Source organism: Schistocerca nitens, chromosome 3 (genome assembly GCF_023898315.1).
Source record: "Schistocerca nitens isolate TAMUIC-IGC-003100 chromosome 3, iqSchNite1.1, whole genome shotgun sequence".
NCBI lineage: Eukaryota > Metazoa > Arthropoda > Insecta > Orthoptera > Acrididae > Schistocerca > Schistocerca nitens.
The window spans coordinates 788,966,085-788,990,327 of NC_064616.1; the positions used below are offsets into that span (position 1 = coordinate 788,966,085).

General features: G+C 39.5%; 1 protein-coding gene across 1 annotated transcript in view; it reads right to left on the bottom strand.

Annotated features, from left to right (window-relative positions):
- Positions 1–2,526: 2,526 nt before the first annotated feature.
- The window catches only part of LOC126248804 (calcyclin-binding protein-like), a 55,630-nt gene continuing 33,913 nt past the window's right edge, over positions 2,527–24,243 (bottom strand). Inside the window, exons 4-5 of the mRNA XM_049950199.1 lie at positions 5,706–5,815; positions 2,527–5,615 (exon numbers count right to left, since the gene is read on the bottom strand). Coding sequence (XP_049806156.1) covers positions 5,383–5,615; positions 5,706–5,815 — 343 coding nt within the window. The 3' untranslated portion in view covers positions 2,527–5,382. The remainder of the gene's footprint in view (positions 5,616–5,705; positions 5,816–24,243) is intronic.

Consider the following 24,243-nt stretch of genomic DNA (forward strand, 5'->3'; position numbering starts at 1 on the left):
GTTCACAAATTGTCACCCTGTATTTATTATACTTACAAGTAAGTTGTTAATTTATCATTTTGCTTACCACTACACAAAATGTTCACCAATGTGTATACTGTAAGGTACTAGTAACTGCTGCAGGACTCTTCCTTCCACTGTAACACTTACAGTTTTTGCGAAAACCCCTAACATCAGTCTCAACAAACCTAAAAGGTTGAATAGCCATTTGCACAATGGCAATATGGTTAACAACTAGGGTTAATAATTTCCCCCAGCATTTACATGCCAATTAGACCACCACATATATTGTAAAGTAAATTTTTGGTGTTATGTAACTCAGAACAATGAGAGATGGCAAGAACAATAAAATAATGCCAGTAGTTGATAGCAAAGTGCATGGACAGGCCCTCACAGGTGTATGCAAGAGCATATCATAAGCACATTCACACTGAAGGCTCGCCACTCAGTGTGAGAGTGGTAGGTAGACTGGACAAAAATACAAGGGCTACTCAGAAGTAAGGAATGTTTTGGCATTAAAAAAACTAAGTACAAGAAATACATTTTATTATGTAAATCTGAAAGAGCGACTGACCTACTACTTTACCACATAGTCACCAAACACACTGAGGCACTTATCATAGCGGTGGACAAGCTTTGAAAGACCTTTGTTGTAAAATTCTGCCACCTGAGATTTCAGCCAGTGAGTCACATCCACCTGGAGTTCCACGTCGTCATCGAAGTGCTGTGGTGGAAAACAAGTGGAAGTCGTTTGGTGCAAGATCAGGGCTGTAGGGCAGATGAGGGAAAATTTCCCATTTGAATGAATCAATGAGTTCTTAAGTGCCATTTGCCGTGTGGGATCGGGCATTGTCATGCAAAAACTAAATTTTTGATGTCAGCTTTCCTCAGCGTTTGTTTTGAACTGCTCTTCTAAGGTTCAAATGGCTCTGAGCACTATGGGACTTAACTTCTGAGGTCATCAGTCCCCTAGAACTTAGAACTACTTAAACCTAACTAACCTAAAGACATCACACACATCCATGCCCGAGGCAGGATTTGAACCTGCGACCGTAGCGGTCGCACGGTTCCAGACTGTAGCCCCTAGAACCACTCTGCCACTCCGGCCGGCGCTCTTCTAAGGCTGTGCAAAGTTTGACAGTACCGGGCAGAATTTATGGTTGCTCCATGTTTGAGAAAATCAATAAGAAGCACACCTTGTCTATCCCAAACACTGTTGCCATCAGCTTCCTTGCTGACAAGGTTTGCAAATATTTTCTTGGTTTTTTGGGGGGGAACTTGTGTGCCCCCACTCCATGGACTGTAATTTTGTCTCTCAATTGACTTGTTTCACCCAAATCTTGTCACCAGTTATGATTTCAATCCAGTAATGAATCGCCATATTTGTGACAGGCTTCCAGAAATGTCAATGTTGCCCCCATTTGCAATTCTTTATGGTGCTCTGTAAGCATGTTGGGCACCAATCGTGCACAAAATTTGTGGTAGCCTAGCTTTTGAGTGACAATTTGAAACAATGAAGTCTGTGAAACCTGTGGAAAAGAAAGCAAAAGTTCTGTTATTGTGAAGCGACACTTTTCATGAATCTTTTCAGCAACTTTAGCGACAAGATCGTCAGTCACAATGCTCGGGCATCCACTCTTCTCTTTGTCATGAACATTGGTTAGGCCATTTTTAAGCCAAATGCACCATTTCCAGACAGAACATTCACTCATTACGTTGTTACCATACACTTCGCACAGTTCACGACAAATTTTTATGGGTTTATTGCCAACAAAAACCAAATCACAGACCACACCTCATAACTGGTGGGATTTTCGATTGCACCGCACATTTCAAATTCGAATGTCGAAAAAACCAGACACGCAATGACGTTCCCACTGTCACGGATGGATGCCGACTGAGCTGCCGAGCACACACATACCAAAATATAAGTGATCGGTGCGCGCCTTGCTATGTCAGACAGAAATATTCCCTACTTTCTGAATAGCCCTCATACTACTGGGATTTGTGACACTGTGTCACATATTCCTACAATTTTATCGGCTAGACCCTAATAATGCTGTCAGATGACATAACAGAAGGCATTATGAAGAAGCCGAACTTCAACGTTTCACAACCCTTACCGTCTGGATCTCCTTCCCATCTCCAATCCAACACTACCTCCCCTGAATGACAAACGCGGGAGGGTCCACCTTCTGTCATGGAATTTCCCTGGCCTCATCACTGGTAGTTCGTGTCCGACACCCATCTCTACCCTGGACCTCTGCTACCCATTGCATGGTTATCTTTCCACATCTCATATAACATAATTTGAAGGCAGAAAGTAAGACAACTCAACATATTTCTAACAGCTTATAAACATTTTGAACCACAAATTAACACCACAAATTAACTCCACACATGTTTAAAACATTAACATAATGATCCAGATAAATTCTCAACAGATTTATATAGGATACTTATACACTATTGCTGTGAGCCACTACCATGTTAATACCATTCTTTCTCCCAAGATATGAGAAACAATTACAATTATCAGTTTATTTCCAACAGTTCAATACATGATAGACTACTAATGATTATATGTGAACACTAAATTTAAGAATTAATTCAATCTACAAGTTTTTGGACTATCTTATGTTTCAACTGCAGAGTAGTATCATATTACAGCATATTTCATTAACAGTTTCTAATAAGGTAAATTTAAAAAGATGGTAAATACTGTAAATACATGTACAATTCAGCTGATCCTTTAAATGTTTACAAAAAAAAAAAAAACAAAAAAAAAAACAAGTACAACAAGAAAACACAGTACTATGAGGAAATTCACCCAGTGGTATGTATGTCAACAGTCATAATGAAACCTACTAAAAATAGGAAAGTGGTAGTTACGTCAAAGAACAAATGCTTCACTTCTATCAAAATATACTTTCACAAAAAAAGAATCAATTTACATAAGCATTGTGCCAATCACACAAAATGTTTTATAATATGTAAACCATGCATTCCGATTTGAGAAGCAACTTTTTCCTGTTCTTGGGTACTTATTACTATGTACAGACACTGTATGCAGGGTCCAACAAAATGTTTCAGCTCTCTGAGAAATACTTTGAGTAATTTGGTACACAAGACCAGTAGTCTCCCAGCAGTTCATCATCATGAAGTATTTGCATTTTTTTATTTTGTACCTGTATTTATCTTTGTATCTGCACTGGGCTCAAAAAAGTGTAACCCCGCCTTTACGTTCCCGGAATTAATGGTTTCCTGCTGTTTACAACAGTTTTTTATTGCTCCCATCAAATTTTGTAAGTCCACAATGTTAATTCGCACCCACTGTGTGTCAACATATTTATATTTTCCCCATGATTTACGCTTTATGAAAAACGTTCGTGGAGAAAAAACTGACATAAAATGACATTGGCATGATGTTGGCAGTCAAGTAGTGTTCACAAACATTATGTGATTACCAGAATGAGATTTTCACTCTGCAGCAGAAATGTGCAACTTCCTGGTAGATTAAAACTGTGTACTGGACCGAGACATGAACTCAGGATCTTTGCCTTTCGCAGGCAAGTGCTCTACCAACTGAGCTACCCAAGCACAACTCACGCCCCGTCCTCACAGCTTTCCTTCCACCAGTACCTCGTCTCCTACCTTCCAAACTTTACAGAAGCTCTTCTGCTTGAAAAACTAGCACTCCTGAAAGAAAGGATATTGTGGAGACATGGTTTAGCCACAGCCTAGGTGATGTTTCCAGAATGAGAGTTTCACTCTCCAGTAAAGCTGTGAGGACGGGGCGTGAGTTGTGCTTGGGTATCTCAGTTGGTAGAGCACTTGCCCGCGAAAGGCAAAGGTCCCGAGTTCGAGTCTCGGTCCAGCACACAGTTTTAATCTGCCAGGAAGTTTTTTCATTATGTGGTTACGTTTCTTGACACCAGGATGCTCTACTTAGCAAATTTTAACTGGTAAGCACGTAAACGTTACAACAATTTGTGCCGTATCTCCTGCCGCTGCCAAACTCTACTCTGCGTTGTGGCTAATGGGACTAACTAGGTTAAGTAATGACAGCTGCAGCCATTCAGAAACATTGATTATGACGTATGAAATTGAATCAAATTTTTTTCTTCCCAGTTATCAGTTCCTGTTATAACAGGAGTTTTTATTAGCTAATAAACCTTATTTATTATTAAATAAATTCCCTGACTAAAGTATTTTGATGCCTGTTAAGTGCACATACATAAAGTGCAAAATTGCAAGGGGGTATCTTATACGTAACTTTTACGGCTTAAAACATTATTTCCCAACTTTTACATTTTCCTGCATTTTAAACCATTTTTTAAGGTCCCTCAAAAAGGGTAAAAGCGGGGTTTCACTGTTCCCCATAACAGCGTCAATGTCTACTTATATGCTGTGTGCCTTGTTTAGAAAAAAAGCTTGTTCAATTTACTTACTTCTTGTTGTTAATAGTAGTACTGATTTAACCCTCTACCCTCATGCTTGCATCCCCCCCCCCCCAATGATAGTTTTACATTAACAGTGAGACAGAGCAGCATAAATTCAGTGAAAGCACCAGCAACCCCATCACAGTAATTTTATATCAGTACATAAGCACTTATGACAAACTGGGTTGTTCCACTTAGGTGATTCCATATTACAAGTGCTTTTGTTGTGAAGCACATTTTCACAGAAGCAAAGGTAACTACGGTAACTATACAAATAAATGCTAATTAAATTTTTACTCTCAGATGAGCAACTGGATACTGTGGGTCCCTCATACCAAAATACTCTGAAAATATCTCTGAACAACCTCCAAAATTGGTATCAGAGTTCAAGTTTATACCATGCATAACTACAGAACCTTACAAATATTTTTTTTAACTGCATCGCTTTGGGCAACTTACGAGAAGAACTAAATCAATTTTTTAACAATCATGTTGCCTCTCCTCACTAATTTAGCGGAAGTTCATTATTTCCACTGTGTGAATACTGAAAAATCATTGTTGAACACAATATAGCTGAAACAATCTGACAAAATGATGCTATATATTCAAATACAACATGTAACATAATACACACATACACATGACAACTTTCAACTACAAACATAAGATACAGGACGCTATAACAAATAACTGATTCCTTGTGCTGTAGTCTATTACCAATTCTGATTCATTAAGGTTTAGTCAAAGACTGCACATAAAATCTGTTTAGTCATGAAGTATCAATTTATTCTTTGTTGAATGACTGATCCCAATCTCTCTACTGGCACAACACTGCAATGCACAAAAATTTGTATTATCTGTCCTTAGGGTCTGAACATGATGTTCAGAGAACAGCTTTAACAAAACTGATACTTATTTAAGAGTTTGCGACAGCTGTGACTTAATGAGGTAACTGTTTGTCACGAGATTCTGCCCAGGCTTTGGCAATGGTTCTCTTCATCTCATCATCGCCTTCTAGATACATCTGTTTCATCATATCCATCAGCCCAGCACTTGGGTCATCAGAATGGTTTAGTTTTGGAACCTTCGGCTCACTTGCTTTCTTCTCCACTGATGTCATATGTGACCAGTTTGCCCCTGGAGACTTTTTGGCCAAGAAAACAATCAAAGTATCTGAAAACAAAAACAAAAAAAAGTGGACAGAAGTAAAGGAGGTGAACAAAATTTTATTTCTAATGAAACAGTATATAATAAAATACTTACCACCCTTCTTTTTCCAGTAACACTTTGCAACAATTATCTTCTCTAACAAGTTGCATATATTCAGTATATAATTTTTGCCATCAAGCCCATTGACCTTAAGACTGGAAGACCTATAAACAGAAAATATTTTATGACCTGTAAACAAATTTATGTAACAATATCATTTTAAACATAAAAATTATGGTTTATGGTCAATGTATGCAGGCTGTCATTAGAAACCATTGAATATTGGTTTTTACTACCACATGGGACAAGTATTACACAAAAATGAAACAACAAACAAATTGACTCCCCTATTTCCTACTACCTCTAGACCTAACATGTAATATAATGCGAAAAGAGATAAAAGAGATTCATGATCTTAATTTGTCTTCCCCTTCCTTCTGTTGTCCCATGGTTAAGTAGTTCACTTATTTCATGACTTATCACTTACTTTACATCTTTTGTTAGAGTTTTTGGTGGGCATACGCATACGCATTTCCTCATCTGGTCACATGCTTGAGGTCGTAGTACAACCTCACTTATAAAAACACTTGCAAATTTTCACAGTACGAACTTCTTTCTTCACAACTTTCATGTTCTTTGCACTAATTGCTGTGCTGTGCAGAACTATTTATTCTTTGTTATTAGGTTACGTATTTTATCGAAAACGGTAGAGCTCAAAAAACGTGACATTTTGCTTTTTATATCTCCGGTAGTAATTGTAGGATAAACCTGGAAACTTGCACGTTGTAAATTACCAATACAAAGTCTTTGAATATAAAATTTCGTTTTCCTAGTGCTTTCCAACAATTAACGAACTGAGGGCACAGTTGACAATTCTTCCTAAATGCTATGGAACACTATAGTGCTCTTCTTAAAAAATTGACAATTTTGTGGAAAAAGAGGAAATAGAATTAAATTATTTCAAACCACAAAGTTTTATTGTATTTAAATGTGTGTGCAATACAAGTTCTCGTATGTATATGGACACCGTATACGTACATTTATGCTCCTATTTAAATAAAGGTAACAGTCTTAGTAAAAAATCTTGTCCTTCAGAAACTGTGTAAGATTCTGAACCAAAGTCAGTATATCATTTGATCGAAAAACTTATGCTTTATGAAGTGTGTTGCAAGTGAAAATTCAGAGCTGTTCATGTATTAGAAAACTAGGGCAAAACATCTAGAACTACACAGATACTCCGCAAACCACATTCAAGTGCCTAGCAGAGGGTTCATCGAGCCACCTTCAAAGTTCTCTATTATTCTAATCTTGTATAGCACGCAGAAAGAATGAACACCTGTATCTTCCCATACAAGCTATTTCCCTTATTCTATCGTGGTGATCGTTTCTCCCTATGTAGGTTGGAGTCAGAATATTTTCGTGTTCTGAGGACAAAGATAGTAATTGAAATTTTGTGAGAAGATTCCGTCACAACGAAAAACGCCTTTCTTTTGATGATGTCCAGCCCAAATCCTGTATCATTTCTGTGACACTCTCCCCCATATTTTGCGATAATACAAAACGTGCTGCCGTTCATTGAACTTTTTCTATGTACTCCGTCAGTCCTATCTGGTAAGGACCCCACACCACGCAGCAGTATTCTAAAAGAGGACAGACAAGCGTAGTGTAGACAGTCTCCTTAGTAGATCTGTTATATTTTCTAAGTGTCCTGCCAATAAAATGCAGTCTTTGGTTAGCTTTCCCACAACATTTTCTGTGTGTTCCTTCCAATTGAAGTTGTTCATAATTGTAATACCTATGTATTTAGTTGAATTTATGGCCTTTAGATTTGATTTGTTGAGTAACCGAATTCCTTTTAGCACTCATGTGGATGACCTCACACTTTTTGTTATTTAGGTCAACTGCCAATTTTCGCACCATTCAAATATCTTTTCTAAATCATTTTGCAATTTGTTTTTATCTTCTGATGACTTTATTAGTCGATAAACAACAGCGTCATCTGCAAACAACCTAAGACGGCTGCTCAGATTGCCTTCCAAATCATTTGTATAGGTAAGGAACAGCAAAGGGCCTATAACACTACCTTGGGGAACGTCAGAAATCACTTCTGTTTTACTCCATGACTTTCCGTCAATTACTACAAACTGTGACCTCTATGACAGCAAATCACAAATCCACTCAAATAACTGAGACGATATTCCATAAGCATGCAATTTCACCACAAGCCGCTTGTGTCGTATCTTGTCAAAAGCCTTCCAGAAATCCAGAAATATGGAATCGATCTGAAATCCGTTGCCAATAGCACTTAACATTTCATGCGAATAAAGAGCTAGTTGTGTTTCACAGTAACGATGTTTTCTAAACCCATGTTGACTGTGTGTCAATAGACCGTTTTCTCCGAGGTAATTAATAATGTTTGAAAACAATATATGTTCCAAAATCCTGCTGCATATCGATGTTAATGATTTGGGCCAGTAATTTAGTGGATTAGTCGTACTACCTTTCTTGAATATTCGTGCGACCTGTGCAACTCTCCAATCTTTGAGTACGGATCTTTCGTTGAGCGAACGGTTGTATATGACATAAATATGGCGCTAATGGATCCGCATACTCCAAAAGGAACCTAATTAGTATTCAGTCTGGACCAGAAGACTTGCTTTTATTAAGTGATTTAAGTTGCTTCACTACTCCGAGGATATTTACTTCCAAGTTACTCAATTCGAATTCTGGAATATTTACTTCGTCTTCTTTTGTGAAGGTACTTCGGAAGGCTGTGTTTAGTAAATCTGCTTTGGCAGCACTGTCTTCGATAGTATCTCCATTGCTATCACGATGAGAAGGAAATGATTGTTTCTTGCCGCTAACATACTGCCAGGTTATGAGACATTTTCGTTGCGGAAACTGTTATAATCATTTCGCATTGAAGTCCACGCTAAATTTCGAGCTTCCATAAAAGATCGCCAGTCTTGGGGATTTTGCGTCTGTTTAAATTTGGCATGTTTGTTTCATTGTTTCTGCAACAGTGTCCTAACCCGTTTTGTGTACCAAGGAGGATCAGCTCCGTCATTTATTAATTTATTTGGTATAAATCTCTCAATTGTTGCTGATACTATTTCTTTGAATTCAAGAAACATTTAGTCTACACTTATATTATTAATTCTGAATCAGTGGAGATAGTCTCTCAGGAACGCGTCACAGGAATTTTTATCTGCTGTTTTGAATATGTATATTTTTTTGTTTATTTTTGGAGGATTTGGGGATTACAATATTCAATCTTGCTACAACAATCCTGTGTTCACTAATCCCTGTATCGTTTTTAACGCTCGCTATTAACAGGATTATTTGTTGCCAAGATGTCAAGTGTGTTTTCACAACCGTTTACTATTCGCGTGGACTCGTGAACTAACTGCTAGAAATAATTTTCAGAGAATGCGTTTAGCTCAATTTCGGATGATATTTTATGCATGCCTCTGGAATTGAACATGAATTTTCGCCAACATATCGAGGATAAAGTCACCAGAAACTCTTATCGTATGAGTCGGGTACGTGCTTGAAATCAAACTAAAGTTTTCTTTGAGCTTTCAGCAACTGTACCATCTGAATTGAGAGGTCGGTAAAATGATCCAATTATTATTTTATTCCGGTTGGCAACAATGACCTCTGCCCATACTAACTCACAGAAACTATCTACTTCAATTTTTGCGACAAGATAAAATACTACTAACAGCAGCAAACATGCCACCGCCAACAGTATTTAGCCTACCCCTTTGGAACACAGTTAGGTTCTTCACAAAAATTTTAGCTGATCTTGTATCCAGCCTTAGCCAGCTTTCAGTGGCTGTAATGATTTGAGCATCACTGCTTTCTATTAGCACTAGGAGCTCTGGTACTTTCCCAACACAGCTACGACACTTTACAACTGTTATAGCAATGGTTGCTGTATCTAAGTTCTTCCTGTGTTTGGCCTGCACCCTTTGTGACTGAAGCCCGTCTTGTGTTTTCCAGAGACCCTCTAACCTAAAAAACCACCCAATCCACACCACATAGCGCCTGCTACCATTACCAGCTTTTAATCAGCTTTAGAACAAAATGGTGACATCCAGATGGAACGAGAAAGAAAATTAATCCAGAATTAAATATCTAACTAATGAAACAAATCACATTAAACTGACTGCAACTGTTATCATAAGAATTATAATGGAAAGACATGTTGTGGAGATGGTACCAGCAGACAGCACTAGACCATGGGATGAGTGGAAGTTCAAGAATTGGACTGAATCACGTTGTTATGTTTTATTTACGTATTAGTTGCTGTTGTCACACATCACCTACACATTAAAAGACATAGCTATCCATGTTTCACTGTTGCTCAAGCATAGCACAACAGAAAGCTTCGAATGGAACATTGACACGAGCATAGTTGACACTATAATGAGTGTGGGGAGGGGAGTAGTGAGCGTGTGGCAAATTTTGTCTTGTTGCCAACCATGGGAATTTATACTCCGTACTTTGCCTTTTTACGAACATCTACAGCATTTAAACTGCAGTCTGCCTGAATCTATTTCAATGTTGCCACAAGTTGAATTGCTTGATATTTCCAGACAAGTTTTAGCATTTTCCCTGACAAATTTTGATATCTCGAAGGGTAAGTAAAAAAGTAAGGACTTCCATATTTCTCCCCCAATTTTGTTTTAAGGCGCAAAACTAACTAGGGTCATACAAACCCATGTCAAAAGTGTGAAACACGAAGAAAAAGAGAGGAGTTAAAAATGACTACATGTCAATCCCCAATGATGGAAGATAAGACAGGTGCAAACAGGTACGTGGAGAAAGGTCTATAAAATATGCAATAGAGAAGTGGAGGTCCAGAACTAAAAATTAAATGGTCTTCACCACATTGCTACAATGGATAAAAAGTAAAATGTGGTACACAGCGTATGCGTCATTCACTGAAAAGGCCAATAACTCAGACGGCAAATGCAAACGGGAACATCAACGGAAAAAAAAAATATGGGGCAGACAAGCTTTGGAAAGTCTTTTGATGAAAAAAGGGAAGTTTTGGAAATACCTTTGATGTGCAGCAACATATATGCTGCATATTTTCATATCACGTAAATACAAATTCAAACTGCACCGAACACAGCATGTTATTTTCCGGAGCGTTGAAATCGAGATTGCGATGTCCTTTTGTAAGCTAGTCATGCCACGTGATCTCGCCAGCCAATGACAGCAGATATGCAAAGCATAGGCCATGTGTTATATTCAGCCAATAACAAGATCACTGTTATGTAGTGCCAACACACGAAGAGGAAAACTTAATGGTTTACATTAATATACATAGTATAGCTACAAGAAAAGCTAAGATTTCACATGTAATACTAATCTTTTTTTTGCGTGTGTTATACTTTAAGATACATCACACAAATGTGCCAGTAAATTTAAATCTATGACACAAATGTCTGGTCTTCTGGGCTCGAAATTCTTGTAAGTGGCTGGTCCTCAAAGTGTTCAGTTTTAAATGCTCTGTGATTTAGAAATTCATCCCACTTTCTCACACGTAACATAATTCATCTTGCATAAAAAGAAATTTACTTTGAAAGTAACACTTTTTAGAACCACCATTCGCAATACTACCCCGAGACTGGTAGAAATAGGTTCGATTTAGCAGTTGCCAGAGAGCACCAGAAAGCAGGCATTATTGCGCATGTGCAGCTGCAGTAGTGTAGGAAGTCCACATGTTCTTATTACGCCATAAAAGAAACAGGACATCAGAGGATACTCCAAGAGCATCGGAATTTTGTAAACCATACCAAAACACAAAATTCGGCTTGAATTGCACATTGTTACTTTTACAGATTCACAATAAAGTAGGTCCCACCTGATATTAAGCTATTCAGTGACGTTTTTGAAGTGTAAATTTTCTTGGAGTACCAGTACTGTACTGTCTCATATTCAGTTCTTTATTATAGCATAATGCCATACATGGCAGAAGATGAAAACATGCACTTGAAATTCAACGAACAGTTGGAACTAGCCAAAACTGTGGAACGAAACACTTCGTTTCAAATAAATTGATTGCCTCAGGGGAAAGATTAATAAAGCCCAATTTCTTTAGGAAACTGACAAAAATAGTTTCATTGTTCTGCAAGCCGACTAATGCTTGACTGCTAATAACTTCGAAATAAAATAAAATCAGAAAACTGAAACTAATAATATATTTTGGCCCTCCATAATTATGTCAATGTATCATAAATCACTTGATAGCTTCCGGCCACAGAAATCCATTTTGTTTTCATTTGATGTGGGAGCCGTAAATGAAGAGGACACCATGAAGTCACTTAACGCAAATAGGGGTTCGGTGACGATTAACCCCCTCCCAACAACAACTCTGACAACTCTGCGCATGCGCGAGTCTAGCAGCTAGTGCGTGCGAGAATAATTTTTCTCGTTAGCATCTGGTTGCCTGCTGCTACTGCCAATACAGCCAACAGCCACACTTCAAGTAGCGGGAAGTGGGAGAAGGTACTGCTGATATGAGAGTCAACTGCGCTTGAGCCCGGTGGTGAACCTATGAACCTTTGTAAACAGTTGTGACATCACGCTCATAGAAAGCAGTTTATTGTTACCAAGTATTATATAGTCTTCGCCCTAAGGCCTTCGACATATTATTGCTGTTTGCAGACGCTTGTGCGTGCACGGTGTTTCGTTATTGTAAATGGCGTATCTCCTTTGCCACTAAAGCTTTATTTTTTTCCCTCTCATTTATATTTTATTGCTGCAGTATCACTATCCAGTAGCAGGATACAGTAACATTCTTTGCTGGAGATCAGTTCTTACCAGTCAAAATTACAAAAATTTAACTAAAAGCCAAAACAATGAAAAGTTCCCGGAATTCCGAAAAATTCCCGGGTTTTCCCTGCCTTTCTCCCGGATGAAAAACTTCCACGATTTTTCCCGAATTTCCCGGTTGTCCCGGGTCATATACAGCCTGACAATTGAGAACACTGTGTTGCTGGACATACTCTGTGGCTTGACACAGGGCGAAGAACTCTGCTGTAAATACTGAGTAGTGTGCCGGAAGCCAATACCGAAAAATATTGACTCCAGTGACGAAGGCACAGCCGACACCATAGTCAGTCTGAGAGCCATCAGTGTACACAAAGGTACTATCATGCAGTTCCATGTGAAGGTCATGAAACTGAACACAATATAGTAAGTCTGTTGTAGCGTCGAAGCAAATAGAGACCAAGGCCAACATGGATTGCCGCATGAAGCAAAGGTGATGAAAGGTTCATACCCACCAGGAAAGCTGTAGGGAGCGTGAAGTTAATCTGCCAGAGCAAGAGCCAAAAGCGAACTCCAGGAGGTAACAGAATAGGGATGTGCCCATACTGACAATCAAAGGAGACATCGAAGGCAGCATGGGATGGATGGCCACATGTGGAAGACAAATGGCATTCATATCTGCTGAGGAGAAAGTCAGGGCAGTAGAACAGTGGTAGTTCGGCAGCTCCTGCATACAGACACTCGACCAGGCTAGTAGTGTAATAGGCGCTAGTGGCCAAACAGATGCCACAATGGTGGCTAGTACTGAGACAGATGTGCAGACGCATGAACAATGCTGTCTAGGTTCGAACAGACATGGAAACAGTACAAACGAAGGAGAGTGGTTCGATCTGTACCCCAGGGAGTACCATAGAGGACGCATTGGACATTGAGAGACAGCGTACAGCAGGCTGCCAAGAAAGACATGTAGGAGGTCCAAGATAATTTCCTGGGGCTCTTGCTCGACAGGAATTTCATAGTTTGATGAATGGAAGAGCAACGGGTCTGAGACAAATATGGTGGGAGAAACCAACTGGACCACCAGAAATTCATATGAATGATTTTGTCAGTGGAAAAACTAAAGCCTTTGTTGATGCTCCATGAGTAAAGACGATTAAGACATCACTGAAGATGCCACTCAATTACACAGGTCCATGAAGAACTGCAATAGATGGCAAAATAATCAACAATAAGGGAGCCAAAGATGCCAAGTAAAAGACAGGCCATTATAAGGTTAGTGGCGAGAGCAAAGAGGATCACGCTCAGGACAGAACCCTGAGGTACGCTGTTTTCCTGGATAAAGGTATCTGACAAGGCAGTACCCACACGCACCTTGAAAACTCAGCCCTTTTAAAATACCTCAAGGAAACAGAGCAGGTGGCGAAGGAAGCCCCACATGTAGAGAGTACGGAGGATACTAGTCCTTCAGCAGGGGTCATAGACTTTCTCCAAATAGAAAAACGAGGTCACAGCCTGGGATTTCGGCAGAAAACCATTCATGACATAGGTGGACAGTGACAAAATAGTGAATTGCAGAATAGTGTGCTCGAAATCCACACTGTGCAGTGGTTATTAAATTGCGAAACTCTAGCCACCATACCAACTGGGCATGAATTATATTTTCCACCACCCTGCAAACACAGCTGGTGAGAGAGAGGGGGCAGTAGCTAGAATGAAAGTGTTTGTCCTTATCGGGCTTAGGTATGGGTATGCCAATGGCTTCACCCCAGTGTCTGGGAAACGGGCCCTCTGCCCAGATGCAGATGAACGTATAAAGGAGAAAGTGCTTGCACACAAGAGAGAGGTGCTGCAACATCTGAATGTGAACATTGTCTGGCCCCGGGGCAGAGGATCAGGGTGAAGTGAGAACATGATTTAGCTCCCTAATAGTAAAGGCAGCATTCTAACAGTCATGATTCTGAGAAGGGAAGGGTATTGCCTGAGCTGTCTCCATTCGTTTATAGTGGAGGAAGGGCAGGACGATGGTGGGAGGAGCTCAAAATTTCCGCAAAATGGCAGCCCAAGGTGTTCGATGTAGCAATAGGGTCTACGATAACATTGTCTCATACTGTCAGGCTGGAAATTCGGGAATGGATCTTGGTCCCACAGAGCTGTCGGAGGTTGGCCCACATGATGAAAGAGGGGGTGGGGACTGTTAAAGAACTAGTGGATGAAACCCAGTTAGCTTTTTGTTATCCCAAAGAACGCGATGACACTGTGTACCAATCTGTTTATAATGAATGCAGTTTGCCATCATAGGCTAACGTCTCTGCACGCAAATTGCATCGCGACATGCCTCAGTCCACCAACTGACCAGTACATTGTGTGGTATAGACAAAGTGCGAGGAATGGAACATTCTATGGCACTAAGGATAACGTTTGTAAGATATTACACCTGGTCATCACAACTGGGGAAATCGTGCTCGTCAAAGGTCGTCAGGGAGGAGTGAAGCCTCCAGTCGGGCTTAGTACGCTCCATTTGAGTGTGCACATAGGTGGGGTAGGTGTCAGCAAACAGATAGCACACGGGAAATGGTCACCCGAGTAAGTGTCAGAAAGAATGGACCACTCGAGATAATGGGCAAGATGGGTATGTCATGCACGAACAGACCCAGACCGCAGGCAGATTGGTGAGACTAAATCTCATGCGCAGGGCTTGCACATTGGTGGAAAATGGGCTTCAGATGAGCAGGCCCGACCTGTTAGAGATACCCACAGAAATGGCCTGTGGTATTGGCCTACCATGGAAGTCCACTCGTGTGGCCCACTATTTACATGTCACAGACACCATGTTGATGAAATGAGATCGCACTGATCAATCCATGCAACATTTAACTTGCACAAATCCTCTGAGAATCGATACTGATGAGGATATTTAGCAACTCCTCATAAAGATGATTGCTGAGTTGCAGACAGACACGTAGAAAAGAATCACGCTCTCACAACTAAATTTTCAGCCAAAGCCTTTGTCAGAAAACGAGAGCATACACACATTCACATGGTCCCTCAGACAACTCGTGCATACATGACCACAATCTCTGGCTGCTGCGTCAACAACCTCTGAGAATCAGATCCAAACAAACCACTCCTCCCATATCCCTGCTCTCATCGGCAGCTGCTAGGCTAGTGGCAAGAAGTGGTGGCAACACCGACTGCAAGCTGAGGAGAGTGGTAGCAAGGGGAGAAGCAATAAGAATGAGTGAGTAGAGAAGTGATGCACGTACTCAACTGCGCCCAGCCAGTGACGACGCATGACAACTCAGTAAACAAACCATTTCATCTACTGAGACAAAAATGAGATATTTCCAGTGTTTTTCAAATTTCCCTGAAACATTTGGAATTCCCCGATTTACAGAACTTGTGGCAACCCTGTATTTGTACTCTGAATCAAACTAACTTTAAAATTGGCCAAATCCTCAACAGCAGCATACATTTTTGCAAGAGGTGCTAAAAATGTGGACTGAGGCATGTGACGTACTTACACGTTTTGTGCAGCAATATTGTCGATGTTCACCATGAGGTACGACACAGACGACCGGGGGAGGGGGTGCAGCAGCTGCTGGTTCTACATAGCCAATGAGAGAGTGGCAGGCAGACTATATGTTTTTTAAGTAAAAGACATCATTGTAACATTCTCACATCAGCACAGAAATGAAATCAGCTGCATGTTCAAAAACCAGAACATATTTGGAAAAAATGGCCAAATATTTGTGACAACAGAGATAGAAGAAGATGTAACTTTCACAGCTACCTTGTTAGGATGATTAAAAATAGTGGTTCCACAGATGACAGGCTAAACAGAAGAGGCAGTGAAGATAAAAACTAATGTAAACAATTTCTACTTGTTTATTTTATTTCTTCTTAGATTATCAAAATGTAGAGAAGTCAATAAATGACATATGGGTAGAATAGGTGTAATGGTAACTTTTTAGGCAGATACATTAAGTCAATAAAGGTTTATAATTCTCATCAGTCAGAGTATGTTACAAAATGAATTTTCCTTTAGCAGCCTTAAAAAAGAAAAAGAGAGAGAGTGTGTCTTACACTTGGGTAAATACGGTAAAATACTGGTCTGGTATAGTCTGTCTGTAAACTCAAGAGCGAGCAGCGCTTTTGGTGGGGGAAGTGGCCTTTCCCGGAAGAACCCTGCCACTGGCCTACAGGGCAACCCAAAATCAGTTGCCCGTTACCTGTCCAGCGGTGCCGTTCGGCGTGCAGTGATACACGTCGTTTCTGTTCGTGGGATCTTAGTTCCCAATCTCAGTCAGTTAACTTTGTGTACTCACTGATATACTTCAGTATCCGGAAGTGATGGATAATCGCCCTGAATTGCAAGAAAATGTGCAGAATACGAAGAAGAGGAGATATTTGCGGAGAACGAGCGTTCGATCATCTCTAACGTTATTTTACAGCGTGTGTTAAGGAGGCTACACAAAAGAACTGTTGGCTAATATTACCAGTCCCAGTCGTTTATGCAAACGCCAGCCTCGCCACAATAGGAGGCATAAGGAAGGAATGCGAAAACAAGGCTGATGGTTTACTGGAATCGTCGCGAAGGAAAACTAATAATTTAGGGAGGAAACACATTGTTATAGACAGTTTCACAAAATCGGTCATTCGACAGACGATGGAGGACTTTCACATAAACCAAAAAATTGTGCACACATTGCGGAAATTACTTACTGGCGTGAAACAAAAAATACATTTTCCTTGCAGAAAGATGTTTTACACAAGACATTGCATGAAATGGGATTTACCTGGAAATACTTTTCAGACATGGTTACGAAGACAGTGACAAAAAAGCAGTGCTAATCGAACTAACACAACACACGAAATTATAAATTTCTGGTTACTTTTTAAACACTCTTCATGTTGCAAGAATTGTTAAGTTTTAATGCAGCCCTTCAAAGTAAACTTCTACCTTTTAGTAGAAACACAAAGTAAGAACAAACCTTAAATTCTACAGACTGATTGCACTATATCTGGTACGTCTTACGAATAGAGGAACATACATTCATATGAACAGGCATTTGGTTCTATATTTGTAGTAGAATCCTGACTTCCGTTCTTATGTTAATATTATTTACTCTAAAAAGTTTTGTTTCGGAGAAGCTATCGTCTTTTGTTTTCCTTATACTCTTAATGCATTTGTCTAGAAATAAACGCATCTGGGACATATCTGTACACAGCGTCGCCACAGATTTAAAGCGCATGCCGAGGCAGGGCCGGCACTACGTTGTGAAACAGCCTGTAGAAGTGTCCTGCAACGTAGCAGGGTAGGCAGAGTGGGGACTCGTGCTCTCACTCTTCAGTTTACCGACACACTATACTGACCGTTACATAGGTGACATCCTGCTACACACACTGTCCCAAACAATGTTTATGATATCTTTGTCAATCAGCTAAAGTTGCATACTAGAATTCAGTTTATGATTCAACACAGTACTCATGGTTCACTCCCTTATCTAGATCTACCGATTACCCTGAGAGGCTGAGATGAAGTTTGACATTAGCAGATAACCTTCTGCCACAGACATCCTGATTCATCCACTGTCCAACCACTCTCTCAGCTATACAGAGACCAGTGTCAAGTCCCTCCTTTACAGAATTGATACTCTTCCACTCCTACATGAAGCCTTTAACCAAGAATTGAACACAATCAACGACATTGCTTATACTAACAGATACAACTCTGATTTTAACAAAGACATCCAAAAGAAAATCAATCCTGTTCTCTCCTGCCCAGTGACAAATTACTCTCCCACCAGCGAAACTAATAGAAAATCATCTTTCCGTAGGATATCTTACTACGAGATTATTTCCGAAAAAAATATGTAAACAGTTAAAAGCAAAAAGCATTCCCCCAGCCTTTTTATTCTGAGGGGTATTGGTTTCTAATTCTGTCATAATGAGCAGTCGAATTTTAATAATTTTTACTCTACAGATCTCTACTCCATTTTTTGTAATGACTGTCCTGCCCACTAATTTTGGGAAATGGGACGTTTCCAAAATCTGCACTTACCACTGACCTATGTATAACTGGACATACTATTTCTGATTCAACCAATAATTTAAGGATTTTATGTAATGGTAATGAAGGTAATATCCGTAACGTTCTGACAGAGGTATTTTGCACTCCTTAAAACTGTTTCCCAACCACATCCTGAATGGCCAATTGGGACTCATAGTGGCATCCTCTCAAATTTTGACCGTCTGTGCACTCCCCTCTTCCTCAGTTTCCCACTGTACGCTCTTTCATCAGGTATCATTTTTCTTCTTCTTTTTGCATACTTGTCCTTGCAGTTTGGATTCCTTTGTCAGCCCACCACTGTACATATTTGCACTAACTACATTTAGTAACAATTTACGACTATGGAACAGTACTTGGCTCCATTTAATATGATCCCATAATGGATTTTATCGCAATTTTAACCACTTTTATTGGTCACTCTGTAATCTCTCTATACTATGTTTTATCACAGGAAGTTTCTGTACAGTACTTTTATCATAGCGGCTCTTACTGTGTGCACTGTAATTCCTCTCTACAAATTTGTTATACTGCTGTCTTCCTCCTCTCATTTTGTAACTGTTCCCAGCCTTCAGTTGGTGCGAATCTTGCTTCTTCCTTCTCCACCATTGCTCCCACTAGTGGTGCATTTCCACACTACCTGTTGGCCACTTCTCTCTGGCAAACTATATGCCGGCAGTTTCAACAACACTACGTCAGCTGGGTTGTTTGATGGCCTGACCTTCCTACTAACCATGATGTGGTTTTTGTGGTTCTCTTGAAATCTCATCGCTAGTGAGTATATTTTTCTATCCAAATGCAGGTTCATCATGTATATCTTTTTTTCCAGGATCTCATTTGAACTCCTCTTTAGTTCTATACTCGCAGCTCCCAGGGCTCATGTACAATGGCTGCACCTGATACCCATGAGTATTTTGGATGTTTATTTTTATCCAACTGAAGCGGTTCTGAAAATTTTGAACACAATCTGAACATTGGAAGACCGTGTTTCTCTCAATATTAAATTAGTTACTATATGTGAGCACTTCTTTACCTATCTTTCTGATTTAACTGCCTTGTTTTTTTACCATCATTGTACTTTGTAATTCTCATTATATTTTTCATAAATGTATACACCTGAAAATGGGATTAAATCATCACAAAACCGTTTGTGTATGATCCTGTACTACAAGAACTATTAGCAGCTAATGCGAATACTAGATTTTTTAGAACAAAGTATATCTTTGAACTGACTGATCTAGCACTCATTTCAATGAACAAGTGTGTCAAAAAAATGGGTAGCAGGCATATTCTTAGAGTAGTTTGGCAATGTATTTAAAATTTGATGTTCAATTTGAATAATATGCAACCTAAAAACCAAATCGGGCCACACCGCCCTCACATGCATAAAGGCGTAACACCTGTGCCATTATCTTTAACAGGATCAGAAGACCTACAGGCAGCAAGCCATCTGATAAACCTTCCAATGCAGCCAGCAATTACCACCAACAGAACCTTGAACAGAGGGGTCCAGCTACATCCAGCCACCAGCAAATTGATGGAACTGGACATTGTGCCTCACACATGAGACCAGCTCCCAGGCAGCAACATGCCTAATTCTTAACCTGCCACCTGTTCACCATTGTTTCATGTAGGATTCCCATAGTGCCAAGGGCAAGTGGCATATGGTGCAACATACATGCATGCATACACCAAATACCCAGATCAGCAAGCAAGGCTGTAAGACATTAACCAAGCCAGCTGGCTTCACCACCCCTCTCCCCACCCTTCCTACCAGGGCAGGGATGTTGTTGTGACATGGCTTACGAAGTGCACAACATGTGCCACGATGATCACCACCACACAGATCCAACCACTCGTCTGGCACCCTAGAGATGGCACTCACACATCTGGACCACATTCTGTTTCTGTGCCACGTCCAACAGCACATTGTTCTTACCCATCAGTGGTATTGCCAGCCACCAAACTGTGTTGTCAATGGGAGCACTGCTTCATTTACAGCTAGTACTAGCAGGTATGGATATCCTTCAACAGGCAGAAAAGATAATGTGCCACAGACATACAGACGGTTCCTACCCTGCAGTCAGAGGACGAAATTCACTGTCTGCAGCCAGCTCAATATAGTTCCTGCAACTATGCTGTGGAGTACAGTTTAACAATTTCTGTTCTGAGGACTACACTACAATTCAGCAGCCACTATTTAAGGGAAACACTGACAATTAATCGAGTGTCTGCATAATTACTTTTAGTGGTAGTGCATAGTGACCACTTAGACGGCAGTTTGTCCTCCTCCCCAAAATGCATAACTAAATGCCAAGTCAAACTGTAATATTTGCCGTTTTTAGTGATTTCTTCTGTCATATTCCATAATTGTTTTAGATTTTTCAGTTAAATTTGACCCAAAAATTTTGGTTTTGGTAGCAGATGTGACTATAATCACAACAAATGACATATTCAATATTTTCAGGTTTAGGACTAGACTTACATATCTTTAGCTCTCTAAAAATTATGTTGTGAATAAAAAGCCAACAACAATTAACAAAATTTGTTTTTGTGGTGGTCATAATGTAGCCCCCCCCCCCCCATCCTCCAACTGGCAGTACATGTTATACAAAATACATTGCTACTGCTAAGGTTAATGAGCCACAGAAGTTAAATAGTCCCTTGATTAACTTATTTTATACTAGTCACCCTGGATCACTAGAGTTTATTAAAAACTTAAAAATCACATCAAAACAGTAACCAGTATCGATTTTATCAAAAATCGGTCTCACTCGAAGTTCCTGAAATGCTAAACATTAATATTCTTTAGAGGGGAACAGGTGTCAAAATTACACATTTCATCTACATAATAAATATGAAGTTTTTATACCATCATGTGGTAGCAGAGACAATGGCAGAGCATTCATAAGTGATGAAGAGACCACTTGTGATTGCTAAATAGCAGCAAAAATCCACACATTATAAAGAAGTAGTTCCACTCTTCACCTGCTGCATGACATCATTGGAAACCAATAGGGCTTAACGTATGATGGCACCATAGAGAAAACATGAAACATCTATATAGATGTAGATAAAATACAACATTAAAGATTACATGAAAGTAAATAAGATGTAGTGGTAAGTATTTTACATTGACAAGAACAATTAGGAATATATGTAAACAACCCACAGAAATAGTAGTAAGAATGATAAACTGTCACCTACAGGTGCAGCATGTAAGTCTGAACTCAAATATTGAAGCAAAGGTTAGTGTAGAGATGCCAACCTTTGTGTGGAGATGGCAGCTTGGAACTTCTTCATGCTTAGTGTCGCTGGCAAGGAATATGGCATGCCAAAGATTTAATGGTAGAATGGTGCCTTCGGTCACCATGTAGATAAGTATCAATGAATGAGGATACAAATCTAATCGTGATAGGTATAAAACCTAAAACTCTATAGTAAAACCACACAAGTGGTGAAAGAATGTCTGAATATGTGGGAGAATAGTTAAAATCAAAACAATAAAATAAAATTTTGAATTTTTTGTTAGATTATTACTTTAAGGTACACTTTTTCATTATTTCCAGGCAAATTTGGCAAGTTTTTTTCTATGGTAAAGGAATCTAAACTAATAACTGTACAATTAAGTGCAGTAACATTTTGGTAAATTATTTCTATTATTTGCTATGATATTTTGGATTTGAACACTTTTCTTTAAAGAAAAATTTTCCCTACGACCATAAAATGTCTAGGTTAAAATTTTGTTCCACTTCATTATGTCATCAGAAGTCTTCCAGTACTTCCTGATGTGTGTGTTCCTGGAAGGAGAAAACCTGAAGTTGCAGAAAAATCATTTTAAAGTTTGAGTGAAATATTTTTAAAAAAATTTAATCATACCTTACCAAAAACTGCCCATACCCATATTCCAGGTCTTCACCACCACCACCACCACCACCACCACAGCTCTTTTAGCTCCTCTGGTCCTTTGCCTAGCAGTTGTGTTCTATATTCAGTACAGAAGTCTCCGCCTTCGCAATTTGTTGTTCATTGATGATCGGTAATATCTGCTTTGTGAAGACTTCAAGTGTGAAGCCCAACTTGCTGAGGATATGAAGTCTTTCCACATTCCCATCATTAAACACTGCTTCAGCTTCCAAAGCAGGAATCTTCACTACCAAATTGGAAACACAGTCTTTGGACATCTCTTCCAAACAAGAGCATTAAAACTTTCATTTGGGTTCCGCATTTTGCCATGCAGACATTTTTCTAGCAGTTCTGGTGAAGCCAAGGCTCGAAAAGTTGGTTTAATGGTCATTGCAACCTCATATGGAAGGTTATTTTTATGTCTGTAAACTTCTCCACTTTCCTTGCTTTTCAGAAATTTGCACCATTCATCAGAACATAGGCCATGTTGAGGTGTAGTGTGTCTACAAGTAATGAAACCAAATAGCCCATACTGTCTTCCTCATAGTATCCAAATCTGTGAGGCTATTTCTAATTGCAGCGCCATAACAGACTTGCAGGCTGCCAATTTTCTTCTTTGTTAGTCTGTTTTTATCTCCCAGTGGCTTCCCATCCTTTAGTACCTTGCCTTTACTGTCTGCAACAAATCTTCTGAATCTTCCACACATCCGCTTCTGAATAAGGCCTAAGTACCCCAGTTTTTCAATAGTGCAGTCATTTCCATAGGGCTGACTCAACTGCATTCTTGAAATAATTAGAGTCTCCATCTCCTGAACACTGTGTGTATCTTACTCCATACTTTCGCAAAGACCTATGGAAAATGAGTTCCATACCAGCAGCTTCCATCCCACCACTGTAGCCTACATAATTCCTGATACCAACAGCTTTGTGAGTTCATACCATTCTTTTTCTTTATCTTCATCATTATATTCCTCGTGCAAAGAACACGCAGAACAAAGTTTAGACAACACCTGTAAGTTTACTATTTTTCCAGTGTTAACACTAACGACTGTCGAAACTTTGTGCAGTGAAGTATGCCCCCTCTTCATCCAGAAACTGTCACAGGCAACTGCTATATCATTGATATTAGTTGCATCACAATTTCCTTGAATTGCTCCCTGGACTGCCATTTTCATGCTCTATTTACTTCTGCAACTGCATTGAGGAGAGTAGTGTTCACTGCAGTAAATTTTAGGAGAGGACCAGGTATGTTCACAATACCACTTAAAAGGCTTCATACATTCTATTACTGGCCTTAAATGTCTTGAATAGTGTCAGCACCACAGTTTTGACATAAAATGCACAATGTGCAAACAAACTTTCTCTCTTTCTGTTGTCCACCAAATTCCCATTTCCTCCACAAAACAAGCACTTGCAGTCTCTTCTAAGTGCCTCTGCAAGCAATTCGAGATCCACAATTCTTGAACTTTTGTTTCTTCTGACACAATACCTTTCCCAAGTTTTAGTTTAGATGCACTTGGAGACAAGCTAATGTTTGCAGCTGCAGGCCCAACCCTAACCTCAACATCAGTCTTAGTATTTTTTTTTTTAATACTTTACCAGGTCTAGGCACTGAAAAACAATCAATATCTTCAACCTTGCACAAAAATGACAATAAATCCAACTTTACACAGATTCCACTAAACAGCATAAAAACTTGTTTACGAAGCTCCACAGCCTCCTATACCACACTGCAAGGCTGTATAAAAAAAAAAATCACAGCCTTCTACAGCAATATTTTCCAGGTTCACAGGAAAAATTTAGCAACAAAATTTTTACTCCACTGGGTATCTT